The sequence below is a fragment of the Pyrus communis genome, chromosome 7, assembly GCF_963583255.1.
Source record: "Pyrus communis chromosome 7, drPyrComm1.1, whole genome shotgun sequence".
Lineage (NCBI taxonomy): Eukaryota > Viridiplantae > Streptophyta > Magnoliopsida > Rosales > Rosaceae > Pyrus > Pyrus communis.
The window spans coordinates 2,005,785-2,030,774 of record NC_084809.1 but is presented as its reverse complement, the minus strand read 5'-3'; the positions used below and the strand labels follow the sequence as shown (position 1 = coordinate 2,030,774).

At 41.3% G+C, this 24,990-nt stretch overlaps 6 protein-coding genes across 6 annotated transcripts; 4 read left to right on the top strand and 2 right to left on the bottom strand.

Annotated features, from left to right (window-relative positions):
- Positions 1-1,212: 1,212 nt before the first annotated feature.
- LOC137739533 (uncharacterized) lies at positions 1,213-3,779 on the top strand. Its single transcript, XM_068479138.1, has 7 exons — positions 1,213-1,433; positions 1,768-1,901; positions 2,256-2,305; positions 2,405-2,898; positions 3,001-3,081; positions 3,332-3,394; positions 3,487-3,779. Exons 1-7 carry the CDS (start codon positions 1,389-1,391, stop codon positions 3,544-3,546), a joined length of 927 nt encoding a protein of 308 aa, XP_068335239.1. The 5' UTR covers positions 1,213-1,388; the 3' UTR covers positions 3,547-3,779.
- Positions 3,780-3,885: 106 nt separating this feature from the next.
- Positions 3,886-4,660, bottom strand: LOC137739534 (zinc finger AN1 domain-containing stress-associated protein 12-like). The gene has a single exon (XM_068479139.1). The coding sequence runs from the start codon at positions 4,614-4,616 to the stop codon at positions 4,035-4,037; it is 582 nt and encodes a 193-aa protein (XP_068335240.1). The 5' UTR covers positions 4,617-4,660; the 3' UTR covers positions 3,886-4,034.
- A 7,361-nt stretch (positions 4,661-12,021) lies between these two features.
- LOC137740813 (U-box domain-containing protein 40-like) lies at positions 12,022-14,275 on the top strand. Its single transcript, XM_068480618.1, has one exon. The coding sequence runs from the start codon at positions 12,512-12,514 to the stop codon at positions 14,204-14,206; it is 1,695 nt and encodes a 564-aa protein (XP_068336719.1). The 5' UTR covers positions 12,022-12,511; the 3' UTR covers positions 14,207-14,275.
- Positions 14,276-16,985: 2,710 nt separating this feature from the next.
- On the bottom strand, positions 16,986-18,280 carry LOC137739659 (peroxidase 63-like). Its single transcript, XM_068479313.1, has one exon. It carries the CDS (start codon positions 18,124-18,126, stop codon positions 17,143-17,145), a length of 984 nt encoding a protein of 327 aa, XP_068335414.1. The 5' UTR covers positions 18,127-18,280; the 3' UTR covers positions 16,986-17,142.
- A 974-nt stretch (positions 18,281-19,254) lies between these two features.
- On the top strand, positions 19,255-20,103 carry LOC137739282 (uncharacterized). The gene is made up of 2 exons (XM_068478835.1): positions 19,255-19,504; positions 19,625-20,103. Exons 1-2 carry the CDS (start codon positions 19,255-19,257, stop codon positions 20,101-20,103), a joined length of 729 nt encoding a protein of 242 aa, XP_068334936.1.
- An 842-nt stretch (positions 20,104-20,945) lies between these two features.
- Positions 20,946-21,938, top strand: LOC137739280 (uncharacterized). The gene has a single exon (XM_068478832.1). The coding sequence runs from the start codon at positions 20,946-20,948 to the stop codon at positions 21,936-21,938; it is 993 nt and encodes a 330-aa protein (XP_068334933.1).
- Positions 21,939-24,990: the final 3,052 nt, after the last annotated feature.

Below are 24,990 nucleotides of genomic sequence, written 5' to 3'. Positions count from 1 at the left end.
GCCTTATCCTCAAAACCAAATGAAATTTTGCCACGTAGCTTTTGTGCTTCAGACCAACATTCACTTGGATGTGTTCCTGAGACACATGGGACAATTATAGTTTGTCATCACCACCTATTGGTGCATTTAAAATTTTTTTTTTTTATAAAGTGAGTTAAATTAGGACTAGAAAAAAATTCCAAAAATCTCGAATCGAAAATTTTGGTACCAATCTCAAATCATTCGGTACGAGAATCGGTATCACATTTTCCTTAATGCGGGAATCCCAAACCGATAATATATATATATATTATTTAATCAACCACTGTTCCTCTGGCCAATAACCGTCTTTCTTCAGCATGAACGGAACAGAAAGATTCTACGTTGCTTATTAAGTTGGGTATGATAATCATTCAATTGTTCTAATGTCCAATGTAATAAAAAAGTATATGCATGTTTTGCTGCCATCAAATAACCAAATGTTGATGTCCAAATTGTGTTTCTGGTTCAAGCCCTGAATACAGTTGTGGTATTCTCACCTTACACCGTGGCATAAATTTCTTGGCAAAGCGCTCCGACTCCTGAAGGCAGCAAAGACAAGCCCAGGAATGAGAGGGATGGAGATGGGGGTGGGGGGTGGGGAGATCGACAAATCTGGGATGAGGTGTGACCGTCTGGGCTAGCAGGGAAGGTGGGAGGTCGATGAATCCCGAACCATACGAAAATCCCGAAATTTGAGAATCTCAAAAGTTCGGTTTGGTTTTGATTTCTGAAACTCTGTCTCGAGAAAATTCGGTTTGGAATTTCGAATCTCAATTTCCGTTTGGGATCTCGTACCGAACCAGCCCTAAGTTAAATAGTTGAATGTTAAGGGGAGAGAATTCATGAAGATCAAACATGCACTTGAATGTATAGACATTATTGTTTTTCGTGACAAAAACACGATCTGCATTTTTAACTTTTAATTCGGGCAAATTGATGATGTTTTTTGGGAATTGATTAAAAGTCATGACTTAATAGTTTACAGTTTTTGATAAAAATATAATATTTTTTATTTATGTAGAATTATGGTATAATTCCTATGTGATTAAGTGATTTAGTTGACCTAAACCATACTTTTGATATGGGCCTCAACTATATTGATCCCTAAATAAGTGGGCTTGAAAGGCGGTGGGTCCGAGGGAATATCTTGGGCCCATCCCAGCAGATTGACTTGACCGGGCGTCAACTGGAAGATGGCGATGCCACGCAGCGTCCATGGAAATGGACGAGAGCACCTTTCCTTTTGCAAATAGCAGCATCTGCACTGCAGCGTACATAGAGAAAGAGAGAGATGGAAATTAGGGTTTTACTTTTCCTTTTCTTCTTACCGGATCTCTGAAAGTAATTGAGGAATTTGACTTTCAAAAATGTCGAATTCCAGGGTCACCATCACCCTCGGTCGCTCTGGTCAGGTAAATTCTTCTTCTTTGCTTTCGTTCTTGTTTCTGTGTTTTTCTGCGCCAGTTTAATCTGTGAGGAAGAAGGGGGTGGATGCAATTATTCAAATTGTATGGTTTTCCACATTAATCAAGCTTCAATGGGAAAGGGAGCAATTTTGTCTGAAGTTTACTATATTTGATTCAATTTCTTGAGCTTCAAATCCAAATCCAGCCCTTTTGTTATTTAGCTATTTGGAATGCTTTGATGAACTTTTGGGTTGTGCTGTCCTGGGCTGAAGAACCGATTTGAATGCGAATTCAGGTCGATTTGTGAGTGTTGTGTGCTTATTTGATGAAATATTTGTAGGTTGTGGAGAGAGGAGGATTTGTATCCAATTCTGCGAAGGTGCGTGGTGATAGTGGGATGGTTTCCGGAAGTAAACGAATGGCAGGCAGACTTGGGAGTAATGCTCATGGTTTTTCGTTTTCTGCGGGCAAACGGTACATTGTTCTATCTATTTACCTGGCTTATCACCGTATTACTTGTTTCAGTAGTCCTTCAGAGGCTGTGTGTTGGGAATGCCTGTGATTCTCCAATAGTCTTTTTCCTTCTTATGGTTGTTATCAGTTATTTCTCTTAACTCATCGTATCCAATGCCCATAATCGTTTAACATCTTCTACCGTGCAAGCCACCGCCAATGCCAGAACTATCTCTTGAAGCATTTTCATTGTGAGAATGGTTGTAACGTTTTTATGGTCGTCCCATTTCAAGAATTGGTATTTCAGGCAGTAACATAATAACATGTCAGATGCGTCTTTAATCCTATCATGATGCGTTCAATATCAATTTTCAGGCAACGAGGAGATGGCATAAAATGGAATGAGGATGATAGAACACTGCAAGGTAAAACTATCTTACGTGATATTACCAACTATTATATTTCGTTTATTGTTCTTTATATGGTTTCTTTGTATTGACTCTGGTGCATTAAAACAAGTGAAGATTCACGAATCAGTCGAAATGACCTCAGATTGAAATTGTTGCATAAAAGATTATCTAAGAAGCAAATTGACGGAGTTGCTGAAGAGCGCAAGCAGATGGACCCTCATGCAAAGCTTTCAAAACCTGTTCATCCTTCACTGAGATACCAGGTGCTGCAGCATACTTCTGAAACAAATGCAAGTAGCCCCATGAGGCAGGCTCCTCTGAGAGAAAGTCCAGCTGGTCTATACCAGGTAAATTCTCGAGGAAACTTCTACTCTTCTCCAACTACGGATGGATTCAGAGGTAGATCCCCACCAAGAGAGCTGCACCCACCATCATCATTTAGGCCAGTTGACGCTTGTAGAGCTGGCCAGTTCCCGAGAAATGGTATGGTTGGTTCTTCTCAGCCGACAGACTCCTTTATTTTCACAATGAAAGCTGCCCCTCAAGCTGCTAGACCAATAGCACAGTTTGCTCCAGCAACTGGCGGCGTGCAGAGAAGTTCACAAATGGTACTACCTTGTGGTAACTGCACCATTTTAGCTTCCTTTTTGGGAAATCTGGTCATGTATTGCTACTTCAAATTTGATGAGTTTATCTCTGTGGTTGTGCAGGTGGATGACACTCCAACTGTTGCTGAGTTGTTGCATAGACTTGGTTTGGGTAAATATGCCATTATTTTCCAGGCTGAAGAAGTAAGTTACCTGGCCGAATTGGATTTTCCATTCAAATTTGCTTTCCTTAATTTGGATGACGATAATAGGCTGTCGTTATCTGATTTCCGACACAGCATCTAAAATAGGGAATATTATGTGTGTTTTTAAAGGGGAAATCTGATCAATCCAAGGAGGAATACTAATATAAATGAAGATGACATTTGGTTCTACATTTCATCTTTGGCTGCGGACTTCAAGTTTTCGTAATTCTCGATTTTCTGATTTACAGGTAGACATGACTGCTTTGAAGCAGATGGGGGATAAGGACCTCAAAGAGCTGGGCATACCGATGGTAATTTTCATTCACTCTAAGCTTCCTCTGTTATCTGCATGCTCATTGCAATGGAACTCGGTCCGTTCTCACAAAGGTTGCTTAATATGTAGGGACCAAGAAAAAAGATCCTTCTTGCACTTTTGCCCCGTACTAAACGGCCACCACCGTAATCCCTACTCGTAACGATGCAACGAAAGATCCTATTAAGAACCAAGAAAAGAAAATTGCTGCTATTTCAAGAGCATTTCGTTTGTTCGTATGTACCTTCACCCATTGTATCCGAAATCGAGTTTGAAGTTCAGGTTTGCGAGGGTTTTTATTAGGTTGAATAACTTCTATAGGGCTTGTTCTGTTTGTACTTTATATACACAAAATTTAATCTTTAGTTATTTTGTTCATTGCACATCAGTTTCTCGTTTTGTACGTGTACTTGTGTACATAGAGTACTCGTAACACTGTGATTTGCAGTTACGGAGGAATCTAACATTCTTTAGTGTACTACAATCGGATCAAAGTAAGAATTGTAATTTGTAGATTAATGATGAAGGGTCTTAAAATCTTGACCATTTAAAAGAATTACAACGAAACGACGCTGTGTCGAAGAAACATGGAACTGCGGAATGGTAAACAAACCCAGCAGAAGCAGATGAACAGTCTCTCAATGCGCTCGAACAGATGGCGCACTCGAAGCGGAAGACTTGGAATCCCGCTCACTCTTCCCGCATTCTTTCCCTTTCCTAGAAGCAAAAGCAGCCATGAACCTGTCGTTCCAGCTGACGCCATTACCCGCCAGCAACGACGGCTGAGCTGCCGTTTGCTTCCTGCAAACATGGTCGGCCGGGAACCGGTGCTTGAGGCAGACCTTGATCTGGCAGGTTTTGCAGGTGCTGGTATTAGAAAACGTGAGAGTCTCCTTGCACCGGCGAACGGGACAGGTGGGTTTCTTCTTGTTTTTGGGGTCGCAATTCCCGGACTTGGCGTGCTTCTCCAACAGCAATTTATGGTCTTGTTCGCCGTCGCAGCCGGTGGTTTCTACGGAGGCGGAGCAGATTTCGCAAACCACCACCTTTCTGCTGTTGTGGTCCGATTTGGGGCACTCGTGGGACTTGTAAGACCGATGCTCAACGCAGAAAACCTTACGGCAACCGTCGCACTGGAAGGGGAGGAAATCGAGTTGGTGGCAATCGGAGAGCTGGCAGTGCCGACCCAAATCCGGAAAAGCTTCTGTTCCTCCCGTCATCCTGATCGTAGTTTGATTTTTCAGTTTGTTAAATTTTGCAAAGAAACAATTCGTAAGCAAAAGGGGGAATTTAAATTTTATTTATAGAGGGAGAGGGAGAGGGGTCGGTTCCGGGGTTGGCTTGCGGGAAAAGCTAAAGCCAAAAGCCAGCTTTGACTTGGATTCCACACGGTGTCGCACGATGCTTCTTTCTTCGCTCCTACAATTTGTAGTTTGTACGCGTCATCGCAAACGCTGACACGGAAGGAAGGACCCACGCCACCCACCTGTTTGGACCATCCTAGCAAAAGAGAGGGAGCTCGCCGGAACTTCTTTGTGAGATCTCAATAATTCTTAAATTATATTCGTTTATTATATATTGTACGGTCAGAAATTATTGTAAATTTTTTTATCTAAAATTGAATATAAACAGTACCTAACAAAAACTGGCCGCCAATAAACGGATGTGATTGGAAGATCTCCAAGATCCCCATAAAAAGGATATGGCGAGGATCCTCTCTCCTTGCAAAAATAGGACATACACCCCCCCACTAAGTATTTTTTGATCAATTCGCTTCAGCTCTCCAACTCATCTTGAAATGTTGTTCGATGATCAAGATGTCTAGTAAACTATTTAAAAATTATCTGAGCAAAAAATTAATTAAATCTTCAATGGTTATCTAATAAATAGAAAAGTCAATTAGTATTATAGTCTAGTGGTATTTGTCACATCCCCGTCCGGGGCAGATCACTTCCCGGGGCCGCTCCACCACCGTAGCACGATATTGTCCGCTTTGGGCCCCGACCACACCCTCATGGTTTTGTTTTTGGGAACTCACACGAGTACTTCCCGATGGGTCACCCATCCTGGGAATGCTCTCGCCCGCCACTCGCTTAACTTCAGAGTTCCAACGGAACCCGAAGTCAGTGAGCTCCCAAAAGGCCTTGTGCTAGGTAGGGATGGGAATATACATATAAGGATCACTCTCCTGGCCAATGTGGGATGTCACAGTATTCATCTTCACTTGTAAAATGAGAGGTCTTAGGCTCAATTTTCGTCAAAGGTGAATTTAAACCATATTATAGCTAGCTTATCATGAGGATTAACCCAATCTCTCACCCCGTTAGTGTAGATAATATCGTTTTGTTTATGAGTTAGACTCAATAGGATTTGATCAATCCTTTTTTCGATCGTTAAGGTGGAGAATTGAACCAAGAATTCTCTTTCTTTATTATCAATCGAATCACTGTTCGAGACTTAGGATTCTATTTTATCATCAATCGAATCCCTAGTCACGTTTTTTCTTTTTCTTATCAATGAATGGATCTTTTTACCACAAACTATGTTTCGCACTTAAAGACTTAAATTTGACAGCATTCATCGAACGATTAAACGATTTCTAATTTCGTTGATTCTTTGCAGACTTGGTCTTCAGAGGGTGATGTCGGAAGTAAATGGTTCCAATCATCAAAGTAACCTTGCATAATGAGAATGGAAGACGAGAAAGTTGGAGTGAGAAAGTTACTAGATGGGTATTTGGCCCAAAAAAGTTACTAAACGTGAGCTACCATCAACTTTGCAGCCCACCAATAAGAGATTCTATTTGTTTTAATGCCCAAATCAAACTAGAATCCATGACATTGCTTTAACCCGGCCAAGTCCTCGGCGTTTAAGCCCACTCTATGAAATAGCACTTGTCAAAGCGGAGCAAATGTGGTTTTTCCTTTTTATTTATAAATTGCTTCTGAGAATCCAATTCCCTGCGCCCCACAAATTTACATTCGAACTACCCTTAACCTATACTCTTTTGATTAATTAAAACTCATTGCATGGATGTATCCTTAATAAGGGAAAATACTTCCCTATCTCTGTGTCAATTTCCACTCCCTCCTCTATCAGTATCTTACTATAATTGATCTCGTCACGTAAAAAAAAAGGCATGAAAGGAACCGGGGGGGGGTGGGGGGTAGAGAAGTTCCTCTCCATTAAAGTTAAAAACATGTACGTGAAGGATTAGACAAAAGCTAAAAACCAATGTGCTTTTTACCATGCAGATGGTGACCTGACCTACCTAAAGCCTATGGCTATGATTGTATGAACGAAAAGAGCAAAAGCCATGCAGCACGAGAGATTATATAAGCAACCAAAAAGGTTGGTGCCAAATTGTAAAGTTGGAACAAAACACTCTTTCCTTTCCCTTCATAAAGCTTAAATCACATCAACATTGGGCACATATAAATATAATCTATGATATTAACATCATAAAAGGACGAAAGAACCAAAATTCTTCGTGCAAATCCAGCATAATATAATGCATGATATATATATATATATATATAATTTTTTTTTTTGAGTGAAATATAATGTATGATATTAGATTAGAGTATATTGGCAGTACCACCAAGATGTGCTGCTATATAATTGGATGTCAATGGAAGGATTATTAGAGCAAATGATCCGGTTAAGAGAGATTTTTAGCGTGCCGGAAGCATGTACTGTTTGGTACATCAAGTATTATAATACTTAGAGCAAATGATCCGGTTAAGAGAGATTATTAGAGCAAAGGATCCGGTGAAGAGAGATTTTTAGATGCTTCTTTCTTCGCTCCTACAACTTGTAGTTTGTAAGCGTCATCGCAAACGCTGACACGGAAGAGAGGACCCGCGCCACCCACCTGTTTGGACCATCCTTGCAAAAGAGTGAGGAATCTCGCCGGATCTTCTTTGTGAGATCCTGAGAATTCTTAAATCATATTCGTTCATTATACATTGTGCGGTCAGAAATCATTATAAATTTTTTTATCTAAAATTGAATATAAACAGTACCTAACAAAAACTGGCTGCATGATGTACGATGAACATATATGATTGGCAGATTTCGAGGATCTTCATAAAGAGGATATGGCGAGTATCCTCTCTCCTTGCAAAAATAGGACATACAGCCCCCACTAAGTATTTTTTGATCAATTTGCTTCAGCTCTCCAACTCATCTTGAAATGTTGTTCGATGATCAAGATGTCTAGTAAACCATTTAAAAATTATCTGAGCAAAAAATTAATTAAATCTTCAATGGTCATCTAATAAATAGAGAAGCTAATTAGTGTTATAGTCTAGTGGTATAGTCTAGTGGTATTCATCTTCACTTGTAAAGTGAAAGGTCTTAGGCTCGATTTTCGCTAAATGCGAATTTAAACCATATTATAGCTAGCTCATTGTGAGGCTTAACCCAATCCCCCACCCTGTTAGTGTAGATAATATCGTTTTGTTTATGAGTTAGACTCAGTAGAATTTGATCAATCCTTTTTTCGGTCGTTAAGGTGGAGAACTGAACCAAGAATTCTCTTTCTTTATCATCAATCGAATCATTGTTCGAGACCTAGGATTCTATTTAATCATCTATAGAATCACCGTTCACGTTTTTTTCTTTTTCTTATCAATGAATGGATCTCTTTACCACAAACTATGTTTCGCACTTAAAACACTTCAATTTGACAACATTCATCGAATGATTAAACGAGTTCTAATTTCGTTGATTCTTTGTAGACTTGGTCTTCAAAGGGTGATGTCGGAAGTAAATGGTTCCAATCATCAAAGTAACCTTGCATAATGAGAATGAAGTTCGAGAAAGTTGGAGTGAGAAAGTTACTAGATGGGTGTTGGCCCAAAAAAGTCACTAAACCTGAGCTACCATCAACTTCGCAGCCCACCAATAAGAGATTCTCTTTGTGTACAAGAATTCATGACATCGCTTTAACCCGCCCAAGTCCTCGGCGTTTAAGCCCACTCTATGAAGTAGCACTTGTCAAAGCGGAGCAAATGTGCTTTTCCCCTTTTTATTTACAAATTGCTTCTGAGAATCCAAATTCGCCGCGCCCCACAAATTTACATTCGAACTACCCTTAACCTATACTCTTCTGATTACTTAAAACTCATTGCAGGGATATATCCTTAATAAGGGAAAATACTTCCTTATCCTTGTGTCAATTTCTGCTCCCCTCTCTATTGGTATCTTACTGTAATTGATTTCGTCACGTAAGAAAAGAGGCAGGAAAGGAACGAGACGGGGTTAGAGAAGTTCCTCTCCATTAAAGTTGAAAACATGTACGTGAAGGATTAGACAAAAGCTAAAAACCAATGTGCTTTTAACCTTTCAGATGGTGACCTGACCTACCTAAAGCCTATGGCTTTGATTGTATGAACGAAAAGAGCAAAAGCCATGCAGCACTAGAGATTATATAAGCAAACAAAAAGGTTGGTGCCAAATTGTAAAGTTGGAACAAAACACTCTTTCCTTTCCTTTCATAAAGCTTAAATCACATCAACATTGGGCACATATAAATATAATATATCATATTAACATCAAAAGAGGACGAAAGAATCAAAATTCTTCGTGCAAATCCAGCATAATATAATGTATGATATATATATTTTTTTTTTTTGAGTGAAATATAATGTATGATATTAGATTAGAGTATATTGGCAGTACCACCAAGATATGCTGCTCTATAATTGGATGTCAATGGAAGGATTATTAGAGCAAAGGACCCGGTTAGGATAGATTTTTTAACGTGTCGGAAGCACGTACGGTTTGGTACATCAAGTGTTATAATACAAATAGTTAGATACTTGATAAAAAAAATTCATTCACTTAAATTACGACATTTGACGTACCAAGCCGTGATCACAAAAAACTTCTCCACGGATAGAACTTGCTATGGAGAGATTTTTCCTTGTGCTGGGAACACTGCTTAGTACACTAAGTCTGATGATACAAGTGGTTGAGTACCTGAAGAAAAATTCAACTACTTGTATTATGATACTTGGTGTCGGATCATGTTCCCGACACACTGAAAAAGTTGTCCCTGTGTGAAATGGTGGGTTCTGATTAAAGCATGCAATCATGCATCCTTGTTGGGTGCCAGTGAAAACCACAGCTCAAAATCTTCATTTTCTTCAGCTTTTTTGGTTTCAGGTTTTGTTATTGTATATAAATTAGCTTTCCCCACGTGAAAAGTGCATGTAATTTAGAAATGCAACCAAAGCATTTGGTCTGAAAATAACCTCGAAAGATAGGGCATTACTCTCCGAAATACGCCAAGTAATTAAGAAGATAATTAATCTTTCTTATATGTTTCAGAAGAAAACCATTTTGGAAGCAAAACAACATTCATAAAATAATACATATGTATTTAAATAAGAACAGGCAACTTCAATCTTAATCAGACAAAGGAGGGGCCCTCCTGGAGGGCTACTACCAAATCACGAGTCTGAATCTGATCTCCCCATACGAACATGAAAGCTGTGTTCAACCGATAGAAATGGAAAGATTACCTCTCTTAACTAATTACAATTATTAACATAAACTAATCCCAAATCTTTGAAATGAATTAAGCACTTGGCTTAGATCTAATCATATAACGAAGGGAAAGGAAAAGGAAAAAAAAACACTAGTTTATAAAAACAGATTTTTCATTGTGTCCAGAAAACGAGCACATACGTCATTTACATTATACAGGTAGAGGAACATTTAAAAAAAAAAAAAAAAATCCTTTCCAATTGTATAATAACGTATGGTGTACATTGTACTGCCCCGTGTTCAGACACATTTGAAAAATCTGTCATTTATGTGAAGGGTGGGTGGTCCATCATCCATGTATTGAGTAGAAAAAGGGAATCAACCACTCTTTGGTAAAGAAGAAAGGGATATATTAATATTATCCAGCCTAGAACACTGGTAAAGAAACTGCGTATTTCTATGGCTACACAAACTTAACTATTAAGTATATACAAATAATGATGAAAGTGGAGCTCTTCTTCTCCATCTCCATGCAAAGTAAGGAGGAGAGAGTACCTTTTTCCTTCAAACTTTCTCAGTGGTGGGATCAAACGGCTGTAACAGCATGTATTTGTCTGCAAAAGTGGGCAATGAGATGGATGGTCCAGACATTTCCACATCAACCCTTCTCTAAGCTTCTGTTGATTCACGGATTAACATCTGTTTAGAGGAGGGTTCTTGGGTACTTATTGGTGTACACAATATCAGTATCTCTTTCGTCACATAATAAAAAAACGCAAGATAAAAGTGATTAATACACCCGGTTAGATAATGATGAGACGATATAGTCTCGTTTACGTGTTAGAATCCATCATGTATAGAATCACTTGTTTTACACCGTCCTTTGTTTTCTAGTATAATTTAGCCTAAGGAAGGTGTTTTAGCTTTTAGACTTTCCTTGCAATAAAATTTGATGGGTGGAATATTGGGTTGGCTTGTGACAGACTAGGGTTGGTACTTAATCAAAGAATAAGCTCCAAGGACGTATATATATTCTTTCCCCACAGTTTTTCTTTATTTATAAAATTTTAAGAAATTAGTCAAAAAGTTTGACCGTTGATTTTTGTGTTCGAAACTCAAGGATCAGGAGATCCAAACCATTTATTCTAAAGTCTGTGGCCCTTGTTAACTCATTTTATTGACGAACCTTAAACAAATTAAGGTCCGGATCTCTTTTTCTAAAGGCCCGGCACAGAAATACAGAGAGGGTGTCGATTCATTAAGGCCATCTCCAACCGAAGGGTCCAGAGGGCTTGGAGATGTCTGAAAATAGCCCGAAAACCGTCTCCAACTGAGGGCTAGGCCAGAGGGCTTTGGAATCTGAGAGGGCCCCATAGAATCGGAGAGGGCTAGAGGGCTGGCCTTTTTTTTTTTTTTGCTTATGTTGGATTTTCTGTCAGTTATAACCGACAGGAATACATTGTATTACTAATATAAATGTATTACTGTCAGTTATAACCGACAGTAATACATTTATACTAAATAATACAAATGTATTCCTGTCGGTTATAGTCGACAGTAATTTTTTGAATATTTTTTTTAACAGTTTTATTATTATTTTTTATTTACAAAAATTTTCCTATAACTTCTATTTTTCATTTTTTTTAAATTCTATTTTTTTCCTATAACTTTTATTTTACAAATTTGTTTCATATATTTTTTTTAAATTTCATTTTTTCCTATAACTTCTATTTCACAAAATTTGTTTCATTTTATTTTAAATTCTATTTTTTTTTCCTATAACTTCTATTTCACAAAATTTGTTTCATATTTTTTTGTAATTCTATTTTTTTCTATAACCTCCTAAGCTATTATACAACATTAAATTAAATTAAGTAACATGAAACAGCATTAAAATTATACAACACAAAAAAAACATTTAACAACATGAAACTTAAACAACATTTAAATTATAGTTTTTAAATAATAAATTATGTTTGGCCCCATGGCCCTTTGGCCCTCGGTTGGAGACGGTTTTTTGTGACAGGGCTAAAACGAGCCATCTGGTCCTCGGTTGGAGACGGAGGCAAATATGGCCATGTACTATTCATTAAAATATTAATATCTTAGAGAATCTTAAAGGATGGGCTAAAACAAACCCTCTGGTCAGCTCTCGGTTGGAGATAACCTAACCGGTCATGAGAAGCTCGAGGGAAGCACACTCTACAAGGGAAATGAGTTACTTACAACACAAGCGAAGCCGCAGGAGAAAAACAAGAGATTGGGTTGCTGATATAGCTCCAGCATTTGTTTTGTTATTCGGGCTAATTTCTCCAAACCAGAGGAATCGGAATCCCATTCCTTTTCCCAGTCTCCTCTATCGGACAAACTACACCAACCTTTCTCTCTCTCCCTCTCCCTCTCCCGCCGTATCCCCACCAAACTCTACCTTCAAGCAAGCTCCATATCTCTGCTAATCCAAATTATCCAAAACATAATCCCATCGGATTAGGCCTCTCAAAGTCGCTTAAATTTGAATTAAGGATCATGGGGTTTAGGCATAATCCTTACTTAAGCTTAAAGCTCAGAACTTTCACTCCCATAATACAGAGTTGAAGAAAGTAGCTTACTTTTTTCAGGTATGGAGTTTCAGGAAGCTATGTTGAAGCTGATGGTCCACAAATCAAAAGAGAACGAATTGGCTTTCGCCACGCCGGAAAGAGCGGCGGAGATGAGCGGTGCAAGCCCGAGTTCCCGGCGAAAATGGAAGCTTTTTCAGAGGTCGTCGTCGGCAATTCCGTCGAAAACTTCAAAGCCGCAAGCTCCCAGAGAGTTCCTCTGTCCAATCTCCGGCTCTCTGATGGCGGACCCGGTCATCGTCTCCTCCGGCCACACCTTCGAGCGCGCCTGCATCCAAGCCTGCAAGTCCCTCAGCTTCACGCCCGCTCTCCCGGACTCTCCGCCGCCCGATTTCTCCTCCGTAATCTCCAACCTCGCTCTCAAATCTGCGATTCTCAGTTGGTGCCGGAAGTCCTCGGTCGATCCTCCCAAGCCCCTCGATGTCGCCTCCGCCGAGAAGCTCGTCCGCGCCTCCATTGCTTCCCGGAACGAAACCAAGCTCCAAAATGGCGTAGTTTTGGAGAATAAGTTGCTGATCAACGGTGTTAAGGATACCCCTACTGTGAATTTCGTCCACGCGGCCACCGATCTGACTCGGCGCCCGACTCACTTCCACTCGAGCTCCGACGAATCGGTCACCGCGGCTCCGCCTCTCCCGTTCTCAACTCAGCCGAGTTGCTACTCATCTCCGTCGTCTTCCTTCTCGGAAAACGAAATCCTAACCGTTAACGGCAACAGTAATCCCTCCCGCTCTGTAGAAGAAGACGAAATCTCGATCAAGCTCAGAAGCTGCCACGTGTTCGAAATCGAGGAGGCCCTGGCTTCGCTGAGGAAGATCACGCGGACCAGAGAGGATGCCCGGGCCCGACTCTGCACCCCGCGGTTGCTTTCCGGCCTCCGCCCTCTGATTATATCCAGGTACACCGCCGTTCAGGTGGATTCCGTCGCAGCGTTGGTCAACCTGTCGCTGGAAAAGTCAAACAAGATTAAGATCGTACGGTCAGGAGTCCTCCCTCCTCTGATCGACGTGCTCAAGACAGGATCCCGTGAGGCGCAGGAACACGCTTCCGGTGCGTTCTTCAGCTTGGCACTTGATGACGACTGCAAGACCGCGATTGGCGCATTGGGCGCGTTGCCGCCTTTGCTGCACTTACTCCGGTCCGAGAGCGAGCGGACTCGGCATGACTCGGCACTCGCATTGTACCACCTCTCACTAGTTCAGAGCAACCGGTCCAAGTTGGTTAAGCTAGGGTCGGTTCCGGTTCTGTTGAGAATGGTAAAGTCGGGCCACATGACGGGTCGGGTATTGCTCATATTGTGTAATTTGAGTTTGTGTGCGAACGGGCGGGCCGCGTTGTTGGAATCGGGTGGGGTGGAGTGTTTGGTGGGTGTGTTAAGGGGAAACGAGTTTGACTCGAAGGCGACTCAAGAGAGTTGTGTGGGCACATTGTATGGGCTGAGTTACGGCGGTTTGAGGTTCAAAGGGTTGGCGAAGACGGCGGGGGTGGTGGAGGCGTTGAGAGAGGTGGAGAAAAAGGGAAGCGAACGGGCGAGGGAGAAAGCGAGAAGAATGTTGGAGATGATGAGAGGGAAAGAGAAGGAAGAAGAAGAAGAAGTGGACTGGGAAGAATTGCTCGACTCGGGGTTTGGGAGTCGAACTCGGTGTCAACCCGGTGGTGGGTTAGGCGGGTTGAGTGCCAACTCATCTGAATTTTGAGTACATAATTTGGCGCTTTTTTAGATAAAAGTTTTTCGGCATTATAATTTTTGGATTGCTTTCAATTTATTTCATGTGTTCTCAATCTGAACAAATATTAATAGCATAGTTTACTAGCTTTAAAATTAAGGAATTGTTAGTAGCACTCTAAAAATCTCATTCTACACTCCAAACTTTCTATATTAGGAAAGAAAAATACACTTGTGAGGAGTGTAAAATGAGATTTTTGAAGTGCCAATAACAATTCCCTAAAATTATACCAAAAGCACAATGAAGTCTCATTTTCTTCACAAATTTGAAAGTTTTTAGGAGGTTCTATATTTAAAATATCTTTCGACGTTAAGAAGAGAGATGTTGAGTACCATTTTTATTGTGTAAAATTAGTTTAAAAGCAGTTTATGTTTTTTGGATTTTGATTTTAGAGGTGTTGGACTTCACATTATGCGATTTGTGATGTAGGGCTTGAACTTGTGACATTTTGGACCTTGAATCTGTGTGTCGTCATGACTTACATATAAAAGCGCTTTCTGGAGAGGTACGTGACTTGACGTGATAAGAGTTATGTTGTTTTATTATTCTTTAACCAAGCATAACCCGAACAAAGCATAATTCTAAAGTTATGGGTTGCCGGACTGAAGAGTCCCGTCCAGGTTAATATTAGACAAGCCCGATGGCCAATCCGGACCACCATAGTCCCTGGGCCATCTTTACCATCCAACCAGCCTCACATCTTCTTAGTAGTAGTGGGCCCAATCTTCAGCTTAGCTTTGGATGCCGCATCTGTAGTCAACTTTCGTTGGATTTCGAGTTTCAACATCCAATGACATTCTGTTTAAAAAATTGCATTTAAAAAGATATTTGATGAGGGACAAGAATCATCTCCGGATCCTCTTTGTGAAAATCTAAATAATCAATTAACCGTGGTCGTTCATTATATATGTGCAGTTAATTTTTATTAGGTATTGTTTATATTTAATTTTAAATAAAAATTTTCAAATAATTTTTAATCACACGATATACGATGAACGGACATTTGGATTCCTACAAATAGACTCCGAATAGGATCCTATTCCATTTTATGGAGCCCATGCTGAAAATAGTCATTGACTTCAACTGGATTAAAGCAAACTAGCTGTGATACAACGAACGAAGAAAATTAATTGATAATATGAAAAGTAGACAACTCTTTCTAAGTCTTTGTATAGTTTGGTCCCTCCCTGATGTGAGATTTTATCCTCATATTGTCACAAGCTCTTTCAGGTGTGATAAATTTTTAAGTCAAACATGTGGACAACCAAAATTAAGTGATGTAGAGCACATGTGGCCGTTGAACTTCACACGTGGGCCAACCTGCTTTGATACCATGAAAGAAGTCGAGATCCTGCCCTAAAATCAATTGATAATATGAAAAATAATCTAAATTACTTATAAGTTCATCAAATGCTTCTTCTCTTATCAATATGATAATGATTCCGAACATTTTTAAATGTTTTTTGTGCCCCAAAAAATATCAATATATGATACACACAAGAATATAAAAATGATTAAAACCTAACTCAATCACAGAGATTGGCTCCCTATATGTTGATTGAGAACAAATTCATATTCTCGCCTGATCTTATTTATGAGGAACTTTAAACGAACACTATATACGGATCTTCATGATGTCCACCAAAAGAATGCGGAGAATTGTGTTGGATTGAGAACAAGGCTTCTCGGAAGAACAATCATTATATACTCATATAATAATTGGACCCCACATGACCGACTGTCAGATGTTTCTAGTTTGACTGTAACCTTCTCCTCGTCCCCCTCCTCGTCCCCCATACGGATGGTACACCACGTGTTTTTATGCAAGTGGTGGAAAATTTTAATTTTTAAGTTATTAATATTTTAACACATATGACCCACCATTTATATTGAGACACGTGATGTACCATCTCGTGTGACGGGAACACTGAAAAATTTCTCCTCCTCGACATGAGAAGCTGTTTTCCCAAATTTAAAACCCGAGCTTTGGCACATAAATTACTCGACGCACATGCAAATTTGCATACGGACCATTTTAAATCAATTTCTTCTTGTTTTAGAAAACATCTAAACTAATTTCTAAATAAATAAATTATCGAACGAGACGTACAGAATAGACAAAATTCAATTAATTTGTTCATCATTAAATTATAATATTTTTTAATGGGAGCTGAAATGCTATCTAATTGGTTAATTGCATTCGACTATGCCATTTGCTGCCATCGTGTATCCACAAACGCTCTCCCGTAAACCAAATCCCAAAGTAATAGCTAAATTAGCTAGAGCATCGTTTTTTTTTTTTTTTCTTTTTCCCTTCCTTTCTGTATTTACGATCTATTACAGCTAACTTTTACATGGATTTGAAGCAATATAGGGTCGGGTGTGATGAAAATGAAAAGCAATATCATGCTGATATAAAGGTGCTAACAAATAACTTAGTTGAAATATTCGAGCTCAAGCTTTTCTCCTCTTCACTCGTAAGTTTGAAAGTCATTCTCGCAATTTGCATTATATGAGCATATATCAATTGAATAAAACAAATGTATAGGTAATCAAATTACAACATTTCTCCATTACCTTAATTAAACCGCACAATTTCCAAAACCAAGACACTTAAACAGAGGCACTAGTGTACAATACGGGGATTTACCATAAAACCAAAACTACTGAAGAAAATTGGACGCAATTTTATTTTGCAGAATTCACAAAAAAATGTATATTTATGAAATATCCCCTTAACAAAAATAAATAAATAAACAAGTATACATATTATCATTTCTTCTCACAAATATTGGATCTCACCACAAAATGCACTTAAAAAAGCACCCAAAAATAAAACAAAGAAATTAAAACAAAGTCTTTTTCTCCTTTTCAAATTATTTAAATGCGAATCGTAAATTAATTAATTAATAATTAGACTTGTCGCATCTGTGCCTAATCTCTCCCCGCCTTCCGGTCTGAATCCCTAACACGCCGAGCTTCTCCATCGCCTTGGCAAAATCCCCGAAGAAGCGGTTCTGGTCGTTTGCGTACAGCTCCACAAACGGCCGCGTCCTCGCGTCGTCAAACAGCGCGTGGTCCGATTTCAAAACCCCCAACCCCTTTGGTAAGTTCTGGAAGTAGACATTGTCGAATTTGTTCGGCGTCATAACGTCGTTAAATACGGATAGAGTTGGGTTTGTCTTGAAATCCGCGCATGCCCGCTGCAACCCGGACGCGAATCTCGGGTTGTAACTCGGGTCGGACTGCGCTGACTTGCTGTAGTTGTAGATCGCGGAGCTGAACTCGCTGCAGTGGGAGAACCCGATGGTGTGGGCCCCGCTGAGGGCGACCATTTCCTGGACGGAGAAGCCCCTGGACCCGAAAACCTGGATGAGCTGGGAGATGGACATGGCGGGGCGGGGGAGGTTGCCTTCGACGGCGGAGGCTTTGGAGAAGCGGCCATCGCGGCGGCCGAGGGGGACGTTGTAGAAAGGCCCCCCCATCATGGTGACGAGATTGCGGGTGGCGACGGCGAGGATGTCGGCGCAGGAGACGGTGTTGGGGCAGGCGAGCTCGAGAGCGGTCTTGGCGCGGACGACGACGTCGAAGGCGTCGCCGGGGAGGGAGAGGTTGATGTCGGCGTCGCGCTCGGCCTTGTTGAAGGGGGTGGAGGAGAGGAGGATGGAGGCGTCGCAGCCGTTGGCGAGGCAGTCGTGGAAGAAGAGGCGGAGAGTGGCGGCGGCAGTGGTGGGATTCATGATCTGCTTACTGGTGACGGTGTCTTGGACAATTTGGGCGAATCTCGGGCACGATTTTTGGTAGTAGTTGGTGTAGAGTCGGGATTCGGCGGTGGGGAGAGTGGTGAGAGATAGTAGAGATGTGAGGAGGACAATGATGAATGCCGCCATGCTTAGCTTCTCTCTGCAGCTGCTGCTGCTTCTGCAACTGCTTCAGCTGGCGGGCGGTAGCTCGAAGGAAGAAATGAGCTTTTTGGAAGCTCGGAGGAGGAAGACAGAGAGAGAAATACGGAGTGAGGTCAAGTGGTAGAAGAGATGGATTTACCGGGGGGGCTAGAGTGGGGAAGGGAGTGACCACGCGGCACTCTGTCCACCGTCAATCACGGGAATCGTGCTTGGGAGTAATGGACGGCCCACTTAAATTTTGGGTTGAACTTCGGATCAAGGCATTTGGAATGACGGAAATGCCCCTATTTTATGAGGAGGCATAATGTCTGCCCTCCTGTTTAGATGTCATTTTCATCCTTTCCTATTTGTGATGTCACGGTTAAATCAGGTTAACATTTTATATTCTTATTATTTTTTATCTTATTATCTGAGTGCAGGGGAGGTGTGGGAAAGCTGGAGCGGTGACCTTTAACTGGTGGGAGATCGCTGAACTGGTCTCTCTCTGCTTCCCAGAACCCGGAAGCGGCGGTAGATCTCCGGGTAGGTTCCGCCGTCCGGTTCTCTATCTCGCTGTCTCCGAGATAATCGACGATACTTCGTTCACCTTCGGATCCGCGGCATCGGCCATCACCGGTTCGTGTTCGGGTAGAGGTTCCGGTCTAGCTTCGGCCTCCGGCACTGGTTCGGGCTTAGATTCCGGTTCAGGCACCGGTTCCGGTTGCATCTCGGGCTCCGGCGCTGGTGCTGTCCCAGATTCGAGTTTAGGATCTGATTCAGATTCGGGATTGGGATATATTGACGGATCTGGTACGATCCCGTTCTGGAAGTGCAGTTGTTCGGCGGTGGTGGACTTTGTGGGAGACCGGAGGAGGACTTGGAGTTGGAAGAGTGATCCGACTGTGAAGTCACAGAGAGGTCGTAGGGAGAGAGAGATCTGTTTTTCAAAATTAGACTTTGAGGAGGGTTCATTGCTTGGAAAATCCTCTCTCGTGAGTGCCTTCTGCGGTGGCGAACCTTGATCCTAATTTTATTTTTTCTGCTCCTGGTCTACCGGGATGCAGAGAAAATCATGCATCGGTTGGTATGAAACGAATTCGTATCGACAACCAGCTTGAGAGAGAGGTGTCCATGATGGATCCTGCGACCAAATCTCCTCTGGAACCACTTCCAAAAATGGACTTTAAGGCCAAATTGATGGGTCTTGTAGATGCTAACCCACGGATTGAAGGGATTCCAGGTGAGGAGACTGATCATTTCAAAATTGGAGATGGGGATTTTGAAACCTATGAGGAAACACGTGGACCCTGCATAAAGTTCACTGATTCAGTCAAATCTCGACTTCTTCGTCCATGGAGAAATGCCATTATTATCAAGATCATGGGTAAGTCTCATACTCACAATTTCGTCCTTGGCCGTTTGCAACAACGGTGGAGCACGCTCCAAGGGCGTTTCTCGCTAATTGATTTGGAAAATAACTTCTTTATTGTGAAATTTGTTCTAGAAAGTGATATGAATAATATTTTGTGCGGAGGACCTTGGATTATTGCAGGACAATATTTGGTTATGCAAAAATGGAGAGCTGGGTTTGACCCTCATAGTGAGTCGATCAACCGTATGGCTGTCTGGGTGAGAATTGTTGGGCTTCACGTTGAGTGGTACAACCCAGAAGCCATGAAAAGAATTGGGGACCTCATTGGCACAACTCTTCGTGTTGATGCGCACACTGCCTCCCAAGTTAGAGGCAAATATGCCAGAGTCTGTGTTGAATTGGACTTAACAAAGTCCCTAATTGCTAATGTCAAAGTTGAGAACTGTTGGTATGTTGTGGAGTATGAGGGTCTGCACCTTGTTTGCTTCAACTGTGGTTGCTATGGTCATCGTCGTGAACAGTGCCCTTCTTTGATTAGGAAACAACTTACCACTCCTGTTCCAGATGCAGAGACCACCCAACCTATGGATGAGGGGCCAGTCCAAGACTAAGTTATGAGTTCAAATGGTGGTAAATCAGATAAGAGTTGCTCTACTGAGGCTGGGATGGATATGAAGATTCATGATTCTCCCTTGATTGGGCCCTGGAGTATTGTGACATACAATCGTTGGGTCAAGCCAACCAACAATTATGAGATGGGCCAAAATGCCAGGAAGTTGAGTAATTCTGGCTCAAGATTCTATCCTCTACATGTAGAGGATGTTGATCCGAATACTATTGATAAAGCTAAGTCTGCACATGGCAAGGAACATACAATGGAGAATACCATGAGATTTGAAAAGAAGAAACAAAACAGAGGCAGACCCAGGAAGGCTTTAGGGGGCATCTCCAACAATGAGAAGGGAGGCTCTAGTGGTTTTAGTATGGGGGCGGCTAGTGGCAAATTAATTCTTGGAAACACCTCGTCCCCGCAGTCAAAATCCTCTCTGAGGAAAACCAAGGCCAAGTCTAAGATTGTCACAAATTCTTCCAACGGCGTCCAAGTTAGTGGCATGGACATTCAAGAAAGTGAGTTGGGGAGCTTTAACTTTAATGTTGCTGATCCTCAAGCTGTCAATGACGCAGCAGACAAAAGTACCCAAATTTATGGGCATGAACCGCCGGATATTGATAAAAATGATACGGAGATGTCGGTTGAGAATTTGCTGGAGAATGGAAGACATGTTAATGATGGCTTTGTGTCTGTGGAGAAAGATAGGCTTCAAGAAGCCATGATTGATGTTCAAACAGGTGTGGTGGGTGCCACCTCTATTCTGGTAGAGGCGCCAATATCCTCAATTTGATTGGGTCCATACCTCAGGTATTTCATTTCCTTACTGATTTTATGATGATTATGGTCTGGAATGTAAGAGGTGCTGGAGGGAAATTTTTCTCCGTTACTGCTAAAGATCTCGTCAGATTGAACAAAGTGAACATTTTTGCTATCTTGGAACCCAGGATCAGTGGTGAGAGGGCAATTGAAGTCATAAAAGGTTTGGGTTTTTCAAATTATTATGTTGTTGATGCCAATGGTTTCTCTGGTGGTGTTTGGCTTTTATGGAATAATGAGGTTGTGAAACTGACTGTTGTGGCTTGCTCCTCCCAAACAATCACTGCTGTTGTAATGGATGGCCAGATTCAGTGGATGCTAACGGTGGTGTATGCTTCTCCTTGCCCCCGGGTGAGGAGCCACTTATGGCCTTATCTTGATGGTGTTTCTGCAGCTTCTAACATGCCTTGGCTTATTGCAGGTGATTTCAATGAATTGATTCATAGTTCAGAGAAAAAGGGGGGTAGGCCTGTTAATAAAAATAGTGGTCTTGGTAATTGGAGCTCTAGGAATAGCTTGGTGGACCTTGGGTTCATTGGTGCTAAATTTACTTGGAGCAAGAAAAATGAGCATGGTGAAATCGTCTGGGAAAGACTTGATAGAGGCCTTTGCAACATAGCTTGGAGACACCTCTTCTCTGAGGCTTATGTTAGGCATCTTGCCAAAGTGAAGTTTGATCATTGCCCATTACTTATTGGCCTTCATTCCAAACATATTCCTAACCCTGATTTGAAAGCTTTCAGATTCCAAGCTATGTGGATGCTTCACCCGGAGTTTGAATCTTTTGTTAATGATACTTGGAGTAGTGCTCAAGGTGATGCTAGTTGCAAAACTATCTTTCTCTCTTCTGAGCTGCAAAGTTGGAACCACAATGTCTTTGGATGTATATTTCAAAAGAAAAGAAGGCTTTTAGCTCGTATATGCGGAATCCAAAAGGCTCTTTGCATTAGTCATGTGCCGTATCTGTTTGACTTAGAAAAACAGCTCACCACTGAGTATAGTACTATCCTTGAGTAAGAAGAACTCTTTTGGCTTCAAAAATCAAGAAATACTTGGCTTAGGGAGGGAGATAAAAATACCAAGTTCTTCCACCTCTCTGCGGTGGTGCGAAGAAGGAAAAATAAACTTGAAGGCCTTAATAATTCTGAAGGAGTTTGGACAGAGGATAAAGAGACTTTAAAGTCGATTGTTGTCAACTATTTCAAAGATCTTTTCTCCTTTCGAATAACGACGACAACTATGGAGAATCTGCCTCACCTTTTCCCTTGTCTTATTGGTGAAGATTTATTCGTCCTAAATGGGGAAGTAACAGATGATGAGATTAAAGCTTGCATGTTTGCTATTGGTGGACTCAAGGCCCCTGGTCCTGATGGTATCCCTGCTAGATTCTATCAAAAATTTTGGCATCTCTGTGGCAAGGATGTTTGTGATATGGTTAAGGTATGTTTCAATACAACTCAACTCCCTGATAACATTAATAACACCTTCATCTCGTTGATTCCTAAAGTTGATAACCCTACAAGCATGACACAGTTGAGGCCTATTAGTCTGTGTTCTACGCTTTACAAGGTCATCTCCAAAATTTTGGTGGGTAAATTAAGACCGCTTCTCCATAAACTTGTTAGCCCTACTCAAGTGAGCTTCGTCCCGGGTAGGCAAATTATTGATAATGTCATTGTTGCTCAAGAAATCCTCCATAAATACAGAAACACCAAAGGTAAAAAAGGGTTCATTGCTTGGAAAATTGACCTTTCCAAAGCTTATGATCGTCTTCAGTGGAGTTTTATTAGAGATGTTCTTTGGGAGATTGGGCTAAGAGGAAAAATTTTGGAACTCATCATGCAATGCGTTACCACAGTCAATTACCAAGTCATTGTTAATGGTGAGCTCACTGATTCTTTCTCCCCACAATGTGGAATCAGACAAGGAGATCCCCTTTCTTCCTATTTATTTGTGCTTTGCATGGAAAAACTATCTCATGTCATTAATGGATGCATCACTACTAAGAAATGGAAGCCAGTTAAGCTTTCTAGCAATGGGCCTCCTGTCTCTCATCTCTTTTTTGCGGATGATCTTATTTTGTTTGCGGAAGCCTCCTCAACTCAAGCCAGACTATTGAAGGATTGCCTTGATATTTTTTGTGCCGTGTCTGGTCAACAGGTGAATTTTGATAAATCATGTATCTACTGCTCTCCTAATATCTCTCGAAGTAAGGCTATTGAAATTGCCAACATCTGTGGTTCTCCTCTCACTTCTGATTTAGGTCACTACTTGGGTGTTCCGTTACTGCATTCTAGAGTCACTAAAGAGACGTATGGATACATTGTGGAAAAAGTTCAACGTCGACTTTCTGCTTGGAAGAGCAATACTCTCTCTATGGCAGGTAGGCTTGTCTACCTACAATCAGTTGCCTCAGCTATTCCAATCTACTCAATGCAATCTACTCGTCTCCCAGTTTCCATTTGTGATAAAATTGATAAGTTGAACAGGAATTTCTTATGGGGTCACACTGAGGATAATTCCAAGGTTCACCTTGTTAAGTGGGAGACAGTATCCACGCCTAAATTTATGGGTGGCTTAGGCTTGAAAGATACCCATGCTATGAATCAAGCCCTCCTTGCTAAAACTGGTTGGAAACTTATGCAAAGAAACCCGGGCCTTTGGGCACAAGTTTTGAAGGGAAAATATCTCAAACACTACGACATGGTGGGTGCTTGCTCTGCTAAGTTCACTAATTGTTCTCATACTTGGCGTGGAATCCTCTTTGGTGCCCAAATCCTTCCTAATGGTATGAGATGGAGAGTCGGATCTGGAAGCCAAATCCATTTTTGGAAAGACAACTGGATTGAGAATGGCGTACTCGAAAATTTTGCTACCATCCCTCTTTCAGCTGACATGCTTGAATGGTCTGTTGATGATTTCCTCACTGATGATGGTTGGAATGTAGAATTGTTAGACTCCTGCCTTCCCCCCGATATTGTGGAACATATTTTCAGCTTACATGTTGGAATTGCGAATCATAGGGAAGATAAGGTAATTTGGAGCCTCACTAATTCTGGAACCTTCTCAGTGAAAACTGCTTATCTCTCTCTCTTTGGCGATGATGATATCATTCCTTGGAAATGGAATTTCATTTGGAAACTCAAGCTCCCACCCAAATTAGTGACTTTTCTTTGGACTATTGGACATGGGAAAATTCTCACCAATGTGCAGAGAGCTAGAAGAGGGTTTACTAATAACCCGTGTTGTCCAATCTGCTCTAATATTGAGGAGTCAATGGATCATATTTTCAGGTCTTGTAGGCAGTCCACTTTCCTTTGGAATGGTGTTGGAATCCCTCCTGAAGTTGCCCATTCCTTTGCTCTTGATTTCCAGAGTTGGATGGCCATAAACCTTAGGACACACTGTTCTACCATACATGGCTTACCCTGGAACCTTATCTTTGCTTCAACTCTCTGGTATTGCTGGAAAGGGAGGAACAATCTTGTCTTCAACGATGGTCAACAACCGCCTGTCTCACCCCAGAAGTTCATTTTTCAATTTGCAAGGGATTGGTATGATGCCAACAAGTGTTCTTCTAGTAAGCCTCCTAGACAAATCATCTCAATCCATTGGATCCATCCGTCAATTGGTAGATATAAAATCAATACAGATGGGAGTTGTAATGACCCATTTAGGCACATCAGTGCTGGAGGTTTGATTCGCAATTCTGAAGGGGATTGGATTAAGGGATTTGCTGCTAATTTGGGCAGAGGAACCATCATGGAAGCTGAGCTTTGGGGTGTTTTCATGGGCCTTTCTATAGCTTGGGATGAGGGATGCAGGGATGTGATCCTTGAATGTGATTCTTGGGATGCTGTTAATTTGATCCAAAAACCTATTCTGGATTCGCATCCTCTCTTCAATCTCATTATTGACTGCAAAGAAGCCATCGGAAAAAATTGGAGATGTGAAGTCACTCATATATATAGAGAAATGAATGCCTCAGCCGATCACATGGCTGACTTGGGTCATGGGCTATCCCTAGGCCTTCATGTTTTTGTTTCTCCTCCTACCACTGCTAGTAATG

Excerpts from the sequence above, each read along its gene's own strand:
- LOC137739533 (XM_068479138.1), top strand. The coding sequence starts at position 1,389 with ATGTCGAATTCCAGGGTCACCATCACCCTCGGTCGCTCTGGTCAG. Across the intron at positions 2,899-3,000 it reads TGCAGAGAAGTTCACAAATG|GTGGATGACACTCCAACTGT; the intron begins GTACTACCTTGT and ends GTGGTTGTGCAG. Across the intron at positions 3,082-3,331 it reads TTATTTTCCAGGCTGAAGAA|GTAGACATGACTGCTTTGAA; the intron begins GTAAGTTACCTG and ends TCTGATTTACAG.
- LOC137739534 (XM_068479139.1), bottom strand. The coding sequence starts at position 4,616 with ATGACGGGAGGAACAGAAGCTTTTCCGGATTTGGGTCGGCACTGCCAG.
- LOC137740813 (XM_068480618.1), top strand. The coding sequence starts at position 12,512 with ATGGAGTTTCAGGAAGCTATGTTGAAGCTGATGGTCCACAAATCAAAA.
- LOC137739659 (XM_068479313.1), bottom strand. The coding sequence starts at position 18,126 with ATGGCGGCATTCATCATTGTCCTCCTCACATCTCTACTATCTCTCACC.
- LOC137739282 (XM_068478835.1), top strand. The coding sequence starts at position 19,255 with ATGGATCCTGCGACCAAATCTCCTCTGGAACCACTTCCAAAAATGGAC. Across the intron at positions 19,505-19,624 it reads CATTATTATCAAGATCATGG|AAAGTGATATGAATAATATT; the intron begins GTAAGTCTCATA and ends AATTTGTTCTAG.
- LOC137739280 (XM_068478832.1), top strand. The coding sequence starts at position 20,946 with ATGGTCTGGAATGTAAGAGGTGCTGGAGGGAAATTTTTCTCCGTTACT.